This window comes from Ziziphus jujuba, chromosome 9, assembly GCF_031755915.1.
Source record: "Ziziphus jujuba cultivar Dongzao chromosome 9, ASM3175591v1".
In the NCBI taxonomy this organism is placed as follows: domain Eukaryota; kingdom Viridiplantae; phylum Streptophyta; class Magnoliopsida; order Rosales; family Rhamnaceae; genus Ziziphus; species Ziziphus jujuba.
This window is the reverse complement of record NC_083387.1, coordinates 20,474,656-20,496,098: the sequence shown is the minus strand read 5'-3', so window position 1 is coordinate 20,496,098 and position 21,443 is coordinate 20,474,656. Positions and strand designations below refer to the sequence as shown.

Below are 21,443 nucleotides of genomic sequence, written 5' to 3'. Positions count from 1 at the left end.
CAAAAATCATTCAAATATGTAGGCCATCTTCTTAATTTGGCAAAAATTAAGAAACCTAAAACTTTTATTTAACAAAAGTTTCAATGGACAATAATGAAGAACAAGCAAAAACATCTTAAAAGTTGAAGGACTCATGGAAAAGACAAAATTTTAACGAAATCACTAAAAAAAGAACAAGAAAATTCAACAAATATGAGAAGTACCAAACCTGGTTTTGAGAGAGTGAGGAAATAAGAAAAATTTACACCTACAACCTCATGAGCCTTACTTGCAAAGTTAAACTACCAAGCATTGTTGGAAAATTTTGATATTAGAAACCAATTTAATGATTATAATGGCCATTTTGATGGCTTGTTAATTGGTTGTTTAATATGGGAGATACAAGTTTTGAATGAATTCTTAATGGTTAAATAAATTACAGCAGTTTTATTGCAAAACATTTGTAATGGTCGACTAAATAGGAGAATTTGTTGGGAATGTTATTAAACATATTAAAAACCTTACTTGATCTCTTACTTGGTTGAGACCTACATACAGCCTAACCCTTCCCTTCAATATTCAAGTGGAAAAGTGATAGAACATAAGGATTACAGGATATGAAGCTCTGAAGCTCTCTTTACATATCCTTTTGAAATTTCCTTAAATTTGTCTACAGTCCTTCAATGTGTTAAAGGAAAGGAGATTTCAAGTTTATAGAGAGATGCACAAAAGTGCTACATTTGAAACTTTTGTAGATTGTTGTATCCTGGAAAATAGACGCATTTGGATACACTAGAATTGATGAGGAGCAAATTTGTTTTAAGAACACTGTGTAGAACAGATGCCTAGGACCCTAATGTTAAGTTCCTACATTTTAATAGATTTTTATACCAATATATTTTTATTAATATATATATATATATATGTATATATACTTGTTTATTATTATTTTACTTCTCCATATTATATTTTGTAAAATATGTATTTTGTACGTTATCATTACTTTTTACAAGCTTGTTGTAAATTCAAGCTTAATTTTTTTTAATATCTTTATGCTCCTATCCTTGTTGTATTTTTGCATACTAGATTTTTGTTATAATATTTCTAACAATCTTAACACATATTCATTCTAGCAAGGACCGGATGTAGGATTAAATCCTTGATTGATCTGAAAATCGTGGGTTATATATAGCTAAAAATGTTTTATTGGAAATTTTTTATATTTTCCTAATTTTATTTTTTGTTTAGTGCTCATCTTCTTATGGGAATGTTTATATAAGGGTTTTTGGTTTATGTGCAGTAAGAGTAGCACTTTTGTAGTTAAAATCTAGACAAAATCAAGTTTATGTTGTTTAAGGACCAAATAAAACTAAGGTTTTCCTTAAATTTATTTTTTGGAAATTAATTTATGGGAAGTTTTTTAACCTAGGCTCTTTTGTTAACTTGAGTTGAATTTAAATTTTTTCGTATAGAGCCTAGTTATATTGTCAGAGCCCGTCCAGGATCCTTTTTCTGAAACCCTAGACAAATTCTGATCTCAGAAAAAACCATACCGGATAGTCTTATGAAAAATTCAGCAACATCTCCCCTAAAGGTAGAACATGCCCCAAAAATTACCTGCACGAAAATGCACTCCTATATGGTTCCGCCTTATCCCTCCCACCTTACTATAATAATTTCCACAATTTACAGCACTTCGATATCGAACTATATAAAAACATATATATGATAGAAATGAACTAATAAGTAAAGAAAAAAAAAATACTTTTAAACATTCACGTCCGCCCACACCATCCACTTAATATCATACTACATGTTAATATCATTTTACAATGTTCCAATGCATAACATAAACAAGAGAAAGTAGGAAAATAATAATAATAGTAATATTAATAACAATAACACCATAACTTGCCCGTAGGCTTCCACACTTGCTCATAAGCTTACCCATTTGCCCAAAGGATTTATATACTTTTCCGAAGGCTTACATATTTTCCCGTAGGCAAATGTGGGGCATGGAGGATATGAGATTAGAATTAAAAAGTGAGAAGTAGAAACAAAGTGTCTTCAAGGATATTGAATTAGAAGATGTGCGAAGAAGAACAATGTGAAAAGAATTGTGAGGGAACATTAATTCTACAAATCCACATAGAGCAAACACATGGACACAACTTGTGGAGTACTTAGAACAATGATAAACACTTGAGATGTAAAATAGTCGAAACAAACAAATGGGACAGATTGGTTTCCATCTTATTTATGAGTATATAGCTTTAGCAATAGGTAATAAAGACACCAAAAGACCCTGACTAGTTTGTCCTGATTAGGTAGGGACTAAAATAAGACCTCATAAGGAGATTTCATATGAAAGAATACCATCCGAAGTCAGTTAAGATAAGTGGCTTTGAGAAAGGCTTGAGACTAAAACTGCAGCGGTAAATAAGCTTGACTTAATAGACTGAGACAAGTTTGAATATTTGACTATGGCGAGGCTAAGTAAGCCTTATGTTTAGGGGTTTTTGGAGGAGTGAGAAAATGAGAGACACCATTGATAACAAAGAAATCCCTTAACTTAATGAATTCACCATCATTATGGGTTTATGAATATCCAATGTCACATGGTGTCCGGCTCTAAAACCAACAAGCCAATTAAAGCCTAATGATGAAGTGAGTTCATGGAAAAGGTAAAGCAAGCTATGGAGGAGCAAAGTAGCATAAAGGGGCAACATACTACTATAATGATGAGGACTTGAAAATCCAAAGGATATAAGGAAACAACTTGCGGCTTGCTTTGATACCATGCCCATGAATTTCACAAAATTGGCAAATAGTGCCTATTAGATATGTTTTAGTAAGAGGAAGGAGAACCACATTAATAACCTTTAGTTTGAAGGTGCTGACTACTAAAGTTGGAACCTTGACCACTCTTTTAAGTGGCATTAGCAGTAACTGGCATAGTTAAATGAGGGACTGACTCGTTTCAGGGATGCTTCATAGTTAGCGAGCTTATCATCCAATTTGACAAATCTAATTGAGATATCATGGATGAATAGCAGAAGTAATCTATTTGTATTCAACAAATGGGCCATTGAGAACACAGAAGATTAGTTTGTTAATATACAAAGGTTTATTTTCATCAATCAATGAATCATCCAGTGCCAGTATGGTTTGCCTATTGTTAATAATACTCTGTATTTAATTTCTTTGGTTACTTATCTAAGAGATTCATGTAGTCCGATGACTCTGCCATATGTGTTAAGCTTAGTCCATGCCTCACAATACAATATGGTAGATGCAACGGAGATAACCACATTTGGTGAGGGTAATGCAAGGAAGGCACTATGAAGCAAATGATCCTGGTGAATAAAAAAAAGAAAAAGAAAAAGAAAGTGCTAAGGATGAGAGGAATTATAAGTTTTTAGCAATGGAGAATGGAGAGTGTCTTCCGCATTGCCTATAAGATCATAACCGATGACCAAAGGATAAATTAGGTGTGCCAACATGTGTCATTTTCAATAGTTTCAATGAAGCTCAGGAAGCAAAGTTGATGAAGACGAAGGTTGGTTCCAAGAGAAAAGAAGTAATGATAGTTGAGGATCCAAGGCATTATCAAAAGAGGTAGGAGCGACCATAAGTGACAAAAAAAGAAAAAAAAGGAAAAAAAAGGACTGCCACGGAACAATATTAATGAATATGTCTAGGGCAATAGAAGAAGAACTTGTTGGTTAAAGCAAGTGTAGCTCCGATACCTTGATAGATTTTAAATAACTAAAAAGAAATACCGCAGACATCTTTATTGACTAGATGATATATATATATATATATAGTCATGTTCAAATAGAATCCTTAATATGAATATGAACATCAGATCTTTCTTAACCAATTTATGGTGATTCCAAACCTTATAAGTTAGACTACATAAATAATACCAAGTTAGATCAAATCAGCCTTAAGAGCCATTAAGCTTGAGACTTATCAATTTAAAGATTTAATCCTAATCATCAACTGCCCTTCCATGCCATGTGTTTCTGCCCTATGCTTAGCTATGAGCCTCAGGATAAAATACACCTATACTGATACGAACCTAGGACGACCTGCTCCTAAACCCGTATTATATTAGCCTGGATCTTAATTAAGTTCAAGTTCTTATAGTCACCTCAACCCCTAACCAATCTGTGATTAGAAGCCTTGGTATAATGAAAATGCTAGGTTATGGATGCCCTATTGATAAGTCAAAACTAAAACACACACTCTCTAATGGTGTTTTAGGTGTTCAAAGAGAACAAGGATAATTCTATCTCACAAAATAAATTTTGAATATTATTAAAGGTGTGTTCTTCCTCAAAAGTAAGTCCTTAAATAGGCTAGAGTCACAAAACAATAAACCCTAAAAATTTAGGTTAAAATTGGTCACTAAAAAGAAAAGGAAACATGTTGGCCGAAATTCACCTACTTTCCTAAACTAATTTGGATTAATTAATTCCTTTATTTTGAATTAAGAATTAATTAATTTACAATGAAAATAATAAAATAGTAACTTTTCTCAGTTGATGTTTCCAGCAAATAAATAAATAGAAACCAAATATAAGAATAATTTCTTAAAACAAAAAGTCAAAATCAAATTAGGAAACTAGTTGACTAGTTTGACTACTAAGGTATCTTTGACCAATGTCTAGCTTGTTTGAGCTCCAAATCAGCTTTCATATGCCATTTAGGATGCGAAATATGATTAATAATAATTCCCACACGTTACCTCTTGATTGGAATAAGTCAAACTTGTTTGAACAATAAGAAAAGTCAAAGTCAATGGTTAAATAGCATATTTTCTGGTTTTAGATGCTTTTGATTCTGCCTTGACATGATTCCATGGTCTCTTGTGATATCCATTGAATCCAATAATTGTTGGATCCATTCGTTGCTTCTCGGAGTCCATATTTGCACTAAAACAGTTACATGGGTCCGTAATGTCTTCCACCACTTGGATGCTTAAAACAGGCTTTGCATGATCGGGTATTGACAAGTCCTTTTGAGAATTAATTACTCCCTATATAAAAGCAATCAGGTTGTCCTTAAACCTCTTGGCTTGAGCTCTAGTGATTGGCCAGGTCTTCATCCGTATCAGATCGGCACCTTAGCGGGTAGTCGGTTGTGCAAGCATGGGCAAATTCTCATTATTCCCCTCTGCTTGAAAATGAGTTGTCCTCAAATCTAAATCATCACATGTAGCCAAAGGAGATAAATCAGCAACATTGAATGTACCATTAACATTATACTCACCCGATAAGTCAAGCTTATAAGCATTTTCATTGATCCTCTCCCAAACTTGAAAAGGTCCATCCTGTTGAGGCATAAGCTTTTACTTTCGTTGCTCAGGAAACTTCTCCTTTCTTAGGTTCAACCAAACCTAATCTCCTAGATCAAACACTATCATAAAAAATCCTAGAAATACAAGTTTATTTTGGCAAAAATCAAGTTCATCAAATTTCTGCAAAAGAAAAAATATAGAATTTGGCAATACAAGCTCATCGGAATTAGTTAAATGATTTAAATAGGCATCTTTATACATCATGATTAGCATTGGTTTCTTATTCAAAAGTGATTTATTAATATCACTTTGGCTAAGATAAAAATTCTTCTTTCTCTCTTCTTTCTCACTCATGGACACATTTTTTTTATCCTCACTCTCGGCTTTTTCCAATTTCCTCACACTCTTAGGTTTTTCCAAGCTTTTCACCCTCTTGGCTTTCTCTCTTTCTTTCTCCCCAAGTTTGAGTTTAAGATACTTACCTGGTTAGTCTTTTTCGGTCATGCCCCCTTGGATAGGAGTTGAAGCCGTGGGTGCCACACTAGTTCTTTTTTTGAGCTTTTCGGCCTCCTTCCTTTGTTGTATTTGAAGTTGGTCTCTAAATACCTTCTTGGGAGTTAATGAATCCATATCAAACTTTTTACCTTTAAATATAAAAACAATAGCATTCTCTCGACCATAATGTATAGTATTTTTATCAGATTGCCATGGTTTACCCAATAAAATATATCTAGCATGAATAAGCACAACATTACACAAAACAACATCCACATATTTATCAATGCTGAATTTTACTTTGGTTTGTTTGTTTACTTTCATGTAACCACTATCATTAAGTGATTGTAATCTATATGGTTTAGGATGTTTAATTGTTACTAAGCCAAATTTTTCAACCACAACATTACTAATTACATTTGCACAACTCCCACTGTCAATTATCATACTACAAACCTTACCTTAGATTTCATAACGAGTGTGGAAGATGTTCTCTCTTTGAATTTGAGTCTCAGCGTTTTACATGGTCAAGACTCTCCTAGTAACCAAGTTCAATTCGGCATTGGAAGCATTTAGGGTCTCGACTTCTTCTTCAATTTCTTCCTCTTCTTGATCAGATTCACCCTCACTTCCTTCACTTTCAGATTCTAACTCACCATTACCTTTCAGCATCATGATTTTTTTATTTAGGCATTGATTGGCAATGTGTCCTCGTCCCTGGCACTTAGAACAAATAATGTCACAAGGTCTAGAAGTTTTAGGATCAAATTTACGTTCATTCCTTGGTGCTTGAATAGATTCGGCCTTGGCTTCCCTTTTTGGCTGATTAGAACTTTCTTCACCTAGTTTTGGTTTAGACTTGTAATCATATGTGGGATTGCTTCTCCAAGTACTTGTATTTGAACTCCCTCTGTTGGATACTGCTCCAAGCTGTGTACTTGTGCCCTTCCTCTTGAATTGATTCTCAAGTTTGATAGCCATATGCAACATCTCTTTCAATTCCACATATTGTTGCAATTCCAGTTGATTGGCTATCTCACGATTCAACCCATCAAGAAACCGTGCCATGGTTGCTTCTCTATCTTCATTCATGCTCAACCTCATCATGAGCATCTCCATCTCCTTGTAAAAATCTTCCATGAACCTACTTCCTTGTGTTAAAGATTAGAGACTTTGATGTAGCAACTTAAGGTAATGTGCCGATATGAATCGCTTTTTCATGGCTCCCTTCATTTGGTGCCAAGTAATGACCAAGTTATCACCAACTCTTCTTTGGGTACTTTCCCCTCATTGGTCTACCATTGGAGTGTATAATGGCCAAACTCTAAAGCTGCCAATTTCACCTTCTTAGCCTCCAAATAGTTGTGACAATCAAAGATCATCTCCATACACTTTTCCCATTCCTAGTATGCCTTCGGGTCACTTTTTCCCATAAATGGTGGGATGTTGACCTTGATATTTCCAAGATCATCATCTGCCTCATCTCTCCCATGCCTCCCATGACCTAGCCTCTTTTGGACAGCGTACGTTTCATCCATTCCTTCCTCAAAATCATCTCCCAAATTTCCCTCTTAGAACTCTTCTCTAGGTCGTCCACGGCCTCCATGCACATTAAAGCTGGGATATGGTCCTCCATTTGAGTTCCTAACTTTATCCAAACTTTGATCTAGATTATCAAAGTGAGCATTCATCCGCTGGAGTTGTTCCAAGATGGCACTCATATCCGTGTGCTCATCTCCACTCCCAATAGCTCGGGAATCACCTTTGAATCTTACAGATTCTTCTTCATTAATCCTCAATGGTGGATCTCCTCTTCTTACCCTTGAATCTACCATGGTAGTATGAATAACATAAAAATAAAATAGGACCTCACCAAGTTCATCTCTTACAAGGTCTCAACACTCGTGTTTGTACACTAGTTTCGGCTTTTGACCCCTTTTTTAAGCTCACACATTCTTGCCTTTTTCAACTCTACGAATTAACTCAAAGTTCTAATTAAAACACCCACTAACATTAATTAGATCACAAGTACATTTTAATTAAACTTATCAACAAAACAGTAGCAAAAAAGCAAACAATAACGGAGTGAATTTTTAAACACCTAGTTCTCGACTTTTCTAAGCAAAAATAAAGCAATTTAACAAAGGAAATTTCAGAATCAATAAGAGCTGGACCAAATGGTAAGAAATTAAGAGTTCAAGAATAATATTTAGAAAAATAAATTCAAGCACGAACAAGAATCAAATCAAACAAAAATATAGGATAGTTGTTGGTTGTTGTTCTTTTTAATTCAAGTTTTTGTATAAAATCCTTTAACTAATTTTTAATCCAATTAATTTAGCATCCAAAATTCAAATATGCAGCAGCAAAAATAAATCTCCAGTCACTCCAAATATTGAATAAATAGTCAACAACTCAGCAGTTCAAAGAAATTTCTAGCAAACAAATTTCAACACCAAATTCAACAAAACCGACCCTTTTTTTATCGGCTTTCCTTCTTCTTCTTATTTTATTTTATTTTATTTTTTAACTCACAAAATATAATCTCAATGCAGTAGAAATAATTAACAACTAAATTGCAATTCCAGGAACAAAAACTCACCAAACCCGTGGCCTCCAACAACAACAATACAAATATGCCATTTTTATTTTTTATTTTTTGTAAATTTATATATGATGCCGCAATTCCTCTCTTTTTTTTTTTTTGAATAAATGAGTGCAAGTATTTAAGATCAAAAATAGCAAAGAAAAATCAACAATAAACTAAATTAACAAGAACAATGATGAAAAGCAACCAACAAACTAGGAAGCAAAAATATGGTAAAACAAAGAAAACCTAATTTAACTAGAAATGAGTTTTTTTTTTTTTTTTTTTTTTTAAAATATGCAGAACGTGTGTGATGATAGAATCAACCTTAACATAATGCTAAAATTGAAAATTAACACAAAAAAAAAAAGCAAATAAAGATAGATCAAACTTGAACAAAATTTTGGCTCTGATACCAAATGATACGAACTTAGGATGACCTGCTCCTAAACCCATATTATATTAGCCTGGATCTCAATTAAGTTCAAGTTCTTATGGTCATCTTAACCCCTAACCAATATGAGATTAGAAACCTTGGTATAATAAAGATGTCACAATAGGTTATGGATGCCCTATTGGTAAGTCAAAACTAAAACACACACTCTCTAATGGTGTTTTAGGTGTTCAAAGAGAATAAGGAGAATTCTATCTTACAAAATAAATTCTAAATATTATTAAACGTATGTTCTTTTTTGAAATTAAGCCCTTAAATAGGATAGATTCATAAAACAATAAACCCTAAAAATTTAGATTAAAATTGGCCACCAAAGAGAAAAGGAAACATGTTGGCCGAAATTCACCTATTTTCCTAAATTAATTTGGATTCACTAGTTCTTTTATTTTGAATTAGGAATTAATTAATTTACAATGAAAATACTAAATTAATAATTTTTCAAAGTTGATTTGTCCAGCAAATAAATAAATAGAAACCAAATATAAGATTAATTTCCTAAAACATAAAGTCAAAATCAAATTAGGAAACTAGTTGACTAGTTTGACTACTAAGGTATCTTTGACAAATGTCCAACTTTTTTGAGCTCCAAATCATCTTCCATATGCCATGAAGGATGTCAAATATGATTACTAATGATTATTACACGTTGCCCCTTGATTGGAATAAGTCAAACATGCTTAAACAAGAAGAAAAGTCAAAGTTAGTGGCTATACAGCATAGTTTCGACCAAATTGAGATGTGGTCCATACAAGCTGGTTTTCATACTTTTGATTCTGCCTTAACATGATTTCATGGTCTCTTGGTGATATCCATTGAATCCAATAAGTGTTGGATCCATTTGTTATTGCCCTGAGTCCATATTTGCACTAAAACAGCTATCTGAGTCCGTAACGGGTTCTATCAATTGGATGCTTAAAACAGATCCTGTATCTTTGGATATTGAAAGCCCTTTTGAGAATTAATTACTCCCTGTATAAAAGCAGCCAGATTGTTCTTAAACTTCTTAACTTGAGCTCTAGTGATTGGCCCGATCTTCATCCGTATCGGAATGGCATCCCAGCGAGTAGTCGGTTGTGCAAGCACGGATGGATTCTTATCATACATAATTTAGTTATTTAATTTATCACCATTTAGAGGTTCAATGTTAGAACATAAAAAATTATAATATTTTTAGAATTAGATGAATTGATACAATATAGAAAGCAATACGTATTGTAAACGTGTGTGAAAAAAGAAAGAGTCAATCTAGAGTTATTTGTCCCAAGAAAAAAAAAAAAATTCTTAATAGTGACTTGGCTGAGTTCTCTTTATTCTTTATATACCTTATTAGTCCACCTGAAACTTTTTCAATTTATAGATAGGCTTTGCCCTAGATTTAAACAAAAGTTGCTTTTTAGGGTTAATATCTTTTTATCTCTTTAAGTTATGAGTACATATTTTTCACTTGAGTCTTGCTATTTGTCATAATTAGTGATAATCATTAGTTTATATGATAAATTTTAGTTTGGGATATTTAATCTATTATTTTTTTATATTGGAATCCTAAAAGTGAGCATTTTAATGATAACATTTAAATTGTTATCTACTATGTAGCTAAGTTTCACTAGTCATCAATCACTAATGATGCTAAGTAATATTTTTCTTTTCACGTTGCCTTACAAATGCTAAATGTTGTCACATTGTCTCCCAACAAATGTTTTTTTGCAATTTCAGTCCAATCGAGTATTTTAGACGTACACAACTTAGGTAACTTTGGTTGTTGAAACAATTTTAATATACTTTAGTTATTCTAATTTTCGGTAGTGTACATGTGTACATGTCTGCCTAACTTGACCAAATTCATTATAGAAATTTCCATTGTTGGATAATTTTGTCATGTTTTTATTTTATTTATGGCAGACAATAATATGAATAAATTTATAGTTGGGGGGGGTGGGTGGGTGGTGGTGGGGGTGGGGTGGATGGGGAGATGAAAAACATGTCCTAATTTAAGTAACCCGTTAATAGAAAGAACATAGGAATGATTTTAGCGTTTGATAGAATAGCTAGAAAAATGTTGCATACAAACGAAGAGAAGCTAATAAGAATGTATTAAAACTCGACATTACATATATACTAATTCGCAGTCCCCTTTAGAAAACCCTTGGTTTAAGAAAACGAAGCCCAAGGTAACTGACTAGGCTATGAGAAACCAAGCCCATCTAGGTCCAAGGTAAATGACTAAATCCAAAAATATAACAAGGTCGTCAAGGCGAATTATAAATACAAACATATCCTTGAATGAAACTCTTATTTAATATAAGTCATCGTGTCTCAACCTCCATATTCTGTCAAAGCATATCTAAAACTGACTTAAGTATTGGAGTGTCTTTCAACAAGACGCTATACTGATGTCAAGCCACCTCGGCTCACTCTGTCTTTTTTATAGATCACAGAGAAGGGTCGATTACAAGGTACATATATTGACTTTGACTAAAACATTTACTATCATTATACAAGTAAACGAGACTCCTGGAACGTTAGTCTATTGAAATAGGCATCTCTTCTTAATGAACCATAATTTTATGCTTGTTCGTGAACTTAATGTGGATGCCTTTCCCAAATCCCAAAATAGGACTCCGAGCAATTTCTCCCCCTTTAATTTTTGTCCACCTATAAAAAAGATTTCCAAAATTGTTGATTAAGATCCCTAAATCAAACCTCTCTTTACATGTAAAATGCTCCTTCCAATGAAGAAAAGTAGAAAACATACCTATATTTGGTGAGCAAAACATGGAAAAAAGTTGACAAGAAAACTCTACTATATTCAGCACCTGCACATTGTCTCATTCCTCCTCCGAAAGGCGTGAAATTCTTCGTTATAACATGTTGCTCAAGGTCCTGCAGGTTTCCATTATACATAAAAAAGTTCAGCTTTAGCTCACACATTTATTTACAAGATGTTGCTGAAGTTAACAAGGAATCATTTGGAAAATAGTGTCGAAACTGGACCTTCCATCGCCATGGATTGAACGCGAGAGGATCCTCAAATGCGTTGGGACTCATGTGAAGAGCGGAGGTGACAACCATAATTGTCCAATCTGCTGGAATTGTAAATCCTACAAAGCACACACCTCAAATATTTATTTGTTGTCAAATAAGTAGCATAATATATATGTGAGAAATAAACAAATTAAAGACCTCAAACAAATATGCCAAAATGAGAAAGACATATATATACCTTTTCCTTTAACCGGAATATCTTTCAGTGCTCTACGCAATAATCCAGGTGCCACATTTCCTAGCCTTAGAGTTTCATTGATAACCTGTATGTGTTTTTTGAACAGCGACCAGCACCAAAATAAAGTGTTGTATATTTTTTAATATTTCAAAAAGATTTTCAACAAACATGCCCCTCAAAAGTTTATAAATAATAGTGTGACTTTTTAATTAACTATTAAATTATATGAACCAGAAAAGAATTTTCACTATAATTTTAGGGGCATTGGAACTAATTTAGTATATACTAGAAGGGATAAAATGCAAAAATATCTACATGATCAATAAGTTTTTTGAGAATTGTTAGAATAAAGACTTTTTCATGGTTCTTAGATTCGCTCAAGTGAGCTGGACCTCATATTTTAAAAGTGAATATAAAGACTATGAAAGAAGATTTTACTTTAAAACTATCATAATAAATATTGTACATAACCTGAATATATAAATAACGACCAAGTCTGAGTAAACTAACCTGAAGAGTAAAAGTCATTGATTTATATTCATCCCAAGTAAGAAATGAATTTGTGTTCTCTCTCTTTTCAAGAATTGCTTCGTGCTCGGCCTAATAATTAAATGGAAATTATTTTTATCAAATTTATTATTGATTATTCAAATTTAAAAGAACTTGAATCTTGATGCTGAAATTTTATATACATACAGTCAATTCTTGCAATGCAGAAGGATGCTCAGAGAGTAACTGGAAAGCTAATGCCACTATTACCGAAACGGACTCAAAGGTAGCAAATAAGACACCAAACACCAGCTGGACTATAAAATCCTCTGTTAAAAACTCTTCTTTATCCATGTCACTGATGATCTGATCAAGAAAATCTCCTTCATGACCTTTCCGGGGCGAATTTTGTCTATGCTTTAGCATATCCCTAATCATGTTTGTCACCTTTTCTTTGTCCTGAGTGTAACCAAAACTTTATATATATTAATCATATATTTCTTATATCTCATACAATTGTATAAAGATATAGTATTAGTCAACAAACTTTTCTTCCAAGATTTTGCTGGTTTTTTTACCTTTGAACATTTATGGTATGCTGTACCTGGGACGTTCAAGGGAAAAGACATTAGACCATCTATGATTTTCATATATTTCTCACTTAAATCAAACGGTGCCTTTTCTGCGTCGTAGCTGAATATTTGCTTTGCACTAAAATTTAGTACCATCTGTGATTTTATAGTAAAATAAATTAATAATAACGTATTATAGACATCAAAATAAGTATATCGAACAAAGTGAAAATTGAAATTTTACCTCAGAAGCTGCACGTTTTACTTCAACGGATGCCTGATTCGACCATGAAAACAGAGTTCTCTCCACAAATTCTTCAATCTGATTTAGCAATTTTGTCTTGAGGATCTCAGCACCAAAGTGACTAAGAAAAATACTCCTAACGTACTTGTGGACGAGACCAGCAGCATTTGGTCGGAATTGATCATCACCAGTTTGCTTAAAGATGTTGGAAAATGTGTCCAAATAGTAGAGCTCAACCAGCTTCCCTTCTTGAAGAAGAATGTAGTTGTTGAACTCCGGATCAGCTGAGATTACCACAGGCCGACCTACTAAACTTGTTCGAAATATAGTCCCATATCTATAAGAAAAAGAGTTAATAATAAAATATGAAAAGCTAGACTTACAACTATATATATTTTTTCCATTCAACCAAAATTATGTAATTATAATTTATAAAAAAAAAAAGGGGTTTATCTTAGATAAGAAATTATACTTCTAAATATATCTTTTTTCCATGAAATAAAAATTAATTCAACAATATTTTTGTATGTAAGGATGGATTTTACCTTAGAATTCTGGTTTTGATGAAGGGGTGAAGATCAAGAGAGTAACTTGGAATGATGAGATGGAGAGTCTCTCCGATGAAAGGCCAGCCCATGGAGCCTGGTGGGAGAATCTTCTTATTTTTGTTATTGAATTTTGGATTTCTCCACCTGATCATAATCCAGTAATGGCTAATGCATATTGCAAGCAATGCTACTATGCACATTATTCCGATTAATGTTGACATGTTTAGTTAGTAGCTTGTTGTCTAAGTTGAACTCCTTTTATCTCTTTGTCCCTCTCACAACGGATGTCTCAAAATGGTGAAAAAGTGAGATAGAGAGTAGCGTTGAACGTTGCATCTTATAAAAAAACTAAGCCAACCAAACCCAGCAGACGTGCATAGCTGAACAAAGACAGAAGGGACATATTCGGTTTGTTTACTTTTTTGAAACTTTTTTACATTCAAGTCAAATCTATGAAAATCAATAGCAGTTTAATTTATTGAATAAATTGGAAAAATATTTATATTTCAACACAAATTGTCTAGAAAAGTCATCACCAGAAAAAAGTCTTTTTTATTTTTTTTTTAATTTTTTTTTTTTTTTTTTTTTTTAATGTGGAATATGGGGGCAGGAAGGAAAGTTTAACTTGTAGGGGTGCTTTGAAACAAAACTTTTATTAAAGTAGATTTTATAGATGAACATGAATCAACCTTATTTTCTAATTAGATTTTATAGACGAACATGAAGCAACCTCATTTTCTAATTATATATTTGTTTGGTAATCTATTTATGTCCCGATATATCAATGCCCAAAAGAAAGTAGTTATTTTTTGAGAGATGCATGATGGCTAAATACGTAATATATAGGTAAAGTTTTTACTAGGTAACGAACTAACTCGGACTTGGATCCTTTGTTAGACTTTTTCCATGCTTGCTTATATTAGTTTTTTATCACAGTCTTTTATTTAAAAATCATATAATCAAATGCCTAAAAGAAATGATACATAATTAATATAGCGCATACTAAAATTTCATGTGAACACAAGTGTTTTTCAGTTTCTTTTGTTTTTGTCCGAGTTTCTTCGCTATTCATCCAAAGAAATCAAAGTTTGAAAAATGAGGAGAAGTTTTGAGTGAACCCATAGATCTTCAAACGAGTATAAACCCTTTTTAATTTCAATGGGAAGTTTTGATTTTTTTTTTTTTCCCCTAATTTTCTTTTTCAAAAAATATGGTTTAATTGGATTTCCCCAGATCATGAGGTATGAGAAGCAACAGAAGATTGGGTTTCTATTTTTTTTTTTTTAATTTTTTATTATTTTATTTTTGGGTTTTTGTTCTCTGATATGTAGGTAGTGGTAAGGTTATAACCAAAAAAAAAAAAAAAAAAATGATATACTTTTCTTTAACTGAATGTATCTTCTAAGTGCAGATGGATCCAATTGTTCTATTGATTTGTGTCATGAACTGATTCATACTCTTCTGTAAAATTATAAAAATAAATTTTATTTGAAAGTTTCAGAAAAAATATATGAGATCTTATATGTCCTTGTACGCGGTCATCGGTTGTTCAAGTTTTTCAATTAATGCCAACTGCTTTTTTCTGTTTTTAAGCGTTGATTTCTATGTGGATGACGAGTGAAGAAACCCGACAAAAACAAGAGAAACAAAAGAATACGTGTCTTGCACACGAGACTTTAGTAAACGTTGATTTCTAAATTTTTAATAATAGGGTATCCATTATATTTTACAGGTTTTAGAAGGAAGATAAACTTGAATTTAAGATTTTTAATTTAATGTTTACCAAATTTTAATTTGTTATGACTAAATATTTCCTTTTTTTTTTTTTTGAGAAGATATAATAGAATTAAGTATTTATACAAAACGTATATGAACAAAAGATATTGAATTTTTAAAGCCATATATGATATATCGTTACTAAAAACTCCTATCAGTCATTTTTATTCAGAACTGCAACTAATTGAAACATAAGGTAAATATAGTTTTGGTGATGAAGGGAGTTGGTGGTTTCAGGAAAAAATGAAAAAAAAAAAAAATCGTTTTCCACAAATTTGTTTATTGCCGAAAGAGAAGAAGAGAACAGGAGAGAGAAAGAAAGGAGAGATGGTTGATGTGTTATCTGAGATGGAAGTAATTCTACATGGCATCAAATGATTTAAAGGAGTTGTAGGTAATCCGGAAGTACTTGAAATTCTTTGATATATTAAAATATGTTTTAGCTACCGTTGCTGAATCTTGTTTTTCCTTTTTAAAATTTTGGTCACCTAGAAATGGTTTTCCCTATTCGATAGTTACTATAATAATTTTTCTTTTTGATAAGGTTGATTCCATCTCCTGATTAGCAACATGTTTGATGTAGAAGTTCTCTATCATAATTAATATTATGTTTTGCCCCAAAAGTAAAAATAAATAGTGATTAGTTGTTGTGGATGGATGAAACCAATATTGACCAAGAAAAAAAAAAAAAAAAAAAAAGAGGGAAAACGAAAAAGGATATGATAGAACCATTCAAAATAAAAAATAAAAAATTGCTAAGTAAGGTTTGCTTGAGCAGATGCTTATATTTGCGGTATATTTATAAACTCAAATTTTAAAAAGAGTTTTATGAAACTCCAAAATGATAAGTTTTTGATCTATATATATATAAATCTAACGGTTTTATTATTTGAATTTTCTTTTTTAATTTCTAAATCGATTTAAAAGTTGAAATTTAAATTTTATTTATGATTTATTAAATTTCTATGCATTCATTTTTTTTATTTAAAATTTTAATATGTAATTAAATTTATATTATGTAATTTATTATTTTTAAATCTTAATCATTAAAGTTATGTAGAAGTTTATAATGAAAGAACTAATAATAAAACTATCAAATTGATTAATATAAACCTAACTATATGCATAGAGTTTGACGTAGAAAACAAAGTTGAGAATTGTGTCAGATGGTAATTTGACACCGTAAGATGATGGATACTGCATTGTTAATGAAGCATATGGCCTCCTTTTAATGTATATCAGATCAGTTGCTAGTTGGTACACGTTGAGCACTGAATAATTTCTCCTCAAATCCACGTTATCCAAATGCCTTAACCCATATATTCCTTTCGTAGCTTGGTTTATTACAAAAATGCCATGTTCAACTACAAAATTGAGACCAAACTCTCTCGTTTATTATAAATGTAACTATAGATCGATACCTTATAAAAAATAAATAAAAGCAAACTACTAAAAAAGACTTCTCTATCAAGTATACTGTCTCATAATATCCAATACATATATTTATTTATGTATATATAGGTAGAGAGAACTTTGTCATAGAAAAAACCTTGATTAACTTTATAGTTTGATAATTTAACACAAGATATAATTTTGAAAGGATTAACTCTCTTTTAAAATAGTCATTTTGTTACACAACATGCTGATAAAGCGGAGCTAATCACTTTTGAACATAATTGATCATTCTAAAATGATATCCAATGTTAATTTATCAAATTATAAATCGAGTTATTTTTTTAATGTTTTGATCGAATTATGACGTAGTTAAAATCAATCATGATAAATAGATTATTCTTACATTTTGAATTTTTTATAATGTCTTGTGGTTTTATAAAATTAAAATACTTTAATTGGATAATTATTATATATTTAATCCATTTTTTTATCAAAATATTTAATTGAATTTGGTATAAATTTGGATTATGTAATATACTGCTACAAAAATATTTTACAACATGTCACATAACGTAAATTTACACCAAAATCTATGAGGATGTTTTAAAAAAAGATTCACTTTATATATATATATATAATATTTTGGTAAAATAATGTAGCTCATATTGTAAAACATGTTATGACATTTATTCTCAAAGTTAAAACTTAGAGATGAGTGTACCTTCGATAGTCACAGTGGGGCAGTGGGGGTAAACTGTCATTTCAGGGAAACTGCAGCTTTTTGACCCAAAAATGACTGGAACCAATATTAAAAGAACACAGACATAACTCCAAATATCAAATTAGGCTTTACACACAATTAATGCCGAGCTGTACGTTATCTTACACAAAGTGTAATACCTTAACAACGAAGATTTTTTTTTTTGGGTCAAATTTAATAAATAATTAACAATTTATTATTATTATTTTTTTTTTCTCTTTTGTGCAATGAAGTCAAAATATCCCACAAGATGGACAATCCGGAAGTCAACTTTGACGGAATTAATTTTGAAAAATTTCCTCAAAATCTTGTGTTGTAGGAAGATTCAGAGACATGAAATCAAATCAAATTGGAAGTGTTAAATACGCAAAATTTGGCAGGTAGATACGTAGTCAAAGAATTAATGCTGAGCTGTTGATTTATTAGTTTAGTTTCTTGGTCGCTTAAGCTAAGCAACTTCTAGAACAAATAAGGCCCATCTTAATAAGCTACACCCACCTCTCTATGGTGAGTTGCTTGCAAGAAACAATATTAGGTTTATACTTTTGTGAGACTTAAATGAATAAAACAAGTACAATTAATGACAGCTAAAAACTAGTAGTGATATGATCTTCATAAAATGAATGGTTAATCTCACTTAACCCCTCAAACATATTATCCTTTTTTTTTTTCTCACATTGCACTATGCATTTTATTTTTTTTTTCCCCACTTCATTCCAATAGATAACAGACGATCCAAATTTTAGATGGAAAATGTATAATCTGCTAATCACATGATTTTTAATGAAGGTATTTAAGGAAAATAATTATTATCACTAATTAAAATAGGATATGGTGTTATTTGATAACAAGTTGGTTTAGAGTTTTTGTTTTTTCTACTTAATTTTGTGTAACTTACTTAAACGTATTTATTAGTGTTAATTGGTGGTAATTAAAATTGTTTAGACATCCTAAATACCTATAAAATATCTTAAAGGAAAGAAAAAAAAACAAAAACAAAAACCAACACAATTTGAAATGGTTCTCAATATTTTTGTTTTTTTTTTGTTTTTTTTTTTCCTACATAAACTTTGTAATTGATTGGGATGTCTAACGAATTTTAACTATTATTAACCAGCATACATGAAGTAGAAAAATTAAGCACAGTTAAGCAGAAAAAATAAAAATAAAAATCACTCACATTAGCAAATGGTACCTTGGTTTCCATTTCATTTTGGGTTGATCTATTAGAAAAAAAGAAAAAAGAAAAAGATTGGATTGTGAATATATATCTCTTGGCATCTACTAATTTGTTTGTTTGCTTACTTTATTTTTTTTTTCATTGAATGCATATTTTGCTTGTGTCATCTTTCTTGACAGTTCCATTTGTTTTGGGTTGAATTTTGAAAATAAACAAATAAATAAGAATTGGATTTCCATAATTTTATTAAATAACCTCATAATAAATCACAGGTTTCCATATAATCAATTTCCCTTCCAAGCATATGGATGTATGTTAAAGGGACCAAAAAATAAAAATAAAAAAATAATCAAAGTTTAGCGTCCAATATGATGGTTTTGAAAAATTGGACAAAGTAAGAAACAAGGAATAGTTTTGTAGGTTTGGTAACATTAATAAATATATAACAATTTGGTCAATCATCTTTACACAATTTATCTATAAAAAAAAGTTTAATATTTTAACCTACATTTTTGTACCGAGTACTTCTATATAAATAATACAATAGATACCAAGATATTTATCAAATTTATTTATCAAATTACAAGTATTAAAATATTATTTGTTAGCATATTTATATAAACTAAATATGGAAAAAATAAACCTTTAAATGGATATGTGCATTATAAAAATAAACTAATAAAATATTATCACATGATCTATAAATAAATTTGATATACATTTTGGTAATTCTAGCATTATTGCTTCTGCGTGTCCAATCCAACTAGTAGAAGTTATCTTTGTAGGAATTAAAAGATTTCTAAAATTAAGAATAAAATTTATAAGTAAAGATTTATTATTATATTAACTAGGGTGTTTTTATTTTGGTTTTAATATACCCATTTAATTCTTTTGTATGAGTTACAAATTAGTAAGCACATAAACGGCCATGTATTCTAGCATTTCATCAACAACATTTCTTAGATTTAAAAATCAATTCTCTACTTTCAAATTTTTTGTTTTGTTTTTGAGTTTTTATATCAAGACCTCCTAGATTTTCCGATCAGAATTCTGCTATAACCCTGACTATGGAAAACTCCATCGAAATTTTTACAAAAAATCTGCTAGCATCTCCTTTATCAAATTGACTTCCCCAAATATTTTCAACACGGATACTCTCTTCGAAAATATACATCCGCTTTATTCCTCCCATTTATTAATAGTTTCCACAACTTGCAAGATCTCGATAAAATAGCTTGGGAATATAAATATAAGTGGTAAATAATAAATCATAAGTACCTTTTATGTGCCAGGACCCCTTTCGAAGTTTCCTACTTAAACACCAAGATGGCCCTAACTCTCCTCAAATTTTTACTCAACATAGAAAATACGTATTTCTATAAACTTATGGCCGCCTACAACTCCTACTTACTACAATCTCACATCTTTTCAACAGTTCATAAATATACCAAATGCACAAATGCATATAGAAAGATAATAATAATAAGAGATAATGACAACCTGGGTCCTAAATCCTAAGTCATTAAGTTTATCTTTTAATATCTAGGAAACATACAAATACAAGTTGTATTGCTAACAACCAATAAATTGTAAAAAAACTTTTAATAAAATAAATTACATTTAAAATGTACATATGGAAACAATGCTTTAAATTGAATAGTTGAGCTATTAACTATAACTCCAATAACATCACCACTAACCAGAACCAATGTAAGTTATATATGTTTTTCACACAAATATAAATATGTATATAGCCTCTTAAAGGATTTAAATAACCTGCTCGTAGGCTAATACAAATGTCAAAAGGCTAACACTCCTGTTTGAAGGTTGGAATACATGTCCCGAGAATACAATACCTGCTTGAACCTTAACACACATGCCGGAAGACCAACACACCTACTTAAAGGCTACAAGACATGCTCGAAGGCTGAAGTATCTACCCAAAGGCTGTAATACCTTCTTGAATGTTAATACACCTGATCAAAGACTACAATACCTATATGAAGGTTAATATACTTGCCCAAAGGCTACGACATCTATTCGTAGGCTGAAGTATCTGCTTTAAAACTAGTACTCCTTATCGAAAGTCGTAATACCTACCCAAAAGCTAATACACATATCTGAAGGCCACGATACCTGCATGAAGGTTGAAGTACCTGCCCGAAGGCTGACCCAAATTTCTATTATCGGTATTGTATGAACCTTCCTACTACTGTACAATGTTACATACATACCCAACAACAACAACAACAACAACACCAACAATAATAATAATAATCATATTCATATTCATATTCATAGTTAGGTAAAATAGAACTAAGAATGATAATGCATTACAAAAATCACACACTAATAGCGAAGATACACCTGATGTAGCATATGGTACACCAATGCATGGTCCCATGATATCAACTATATATAGGTATATTGCTATCAATA

The 21,443-nt window shown here is 31.2% G+C and overlaps 1 protein-coding gene across 1 annotated transcript; it reads right to left on the bottom strand.

The window, feature by feature from the left end:
• Positions 1–11,096: 11,096 nt before the first annotated feature.
• LOC107427246 (beta-amyrin 16-alpha-hydroxylase CYP87D16) lies at positions 11,097–14,218 on the bottom strand. Its single transcript, XM_048481331.2, has 9 exons — positions 13,891–14,218; positions 13,346–13,682; positions 13,108–13,257; positions 12,737–12,988; positions 12,551–12,640; positions 12,041–12,125; positions 11,812–11,918; positions 11,573–11,700; positions 11,097–11,472 (listed from the first exon to the last, which is right to left on the bottom strand). The coding sequence occupies exons 1-9, from the start codon at positions 14,112–14,114 to the stop codon at positions 11,367–11,369; spliced, it is 1,479 nt and encodes a 492-aa protein (XP_048337288.2). The 5' UTR covers positions 14,115–14,218; the 3' UTR covers positions 11,097–11,366.
• Between the last annotated feature and the right edge of the window lie 7,225 nt (positions 14,219–21,443).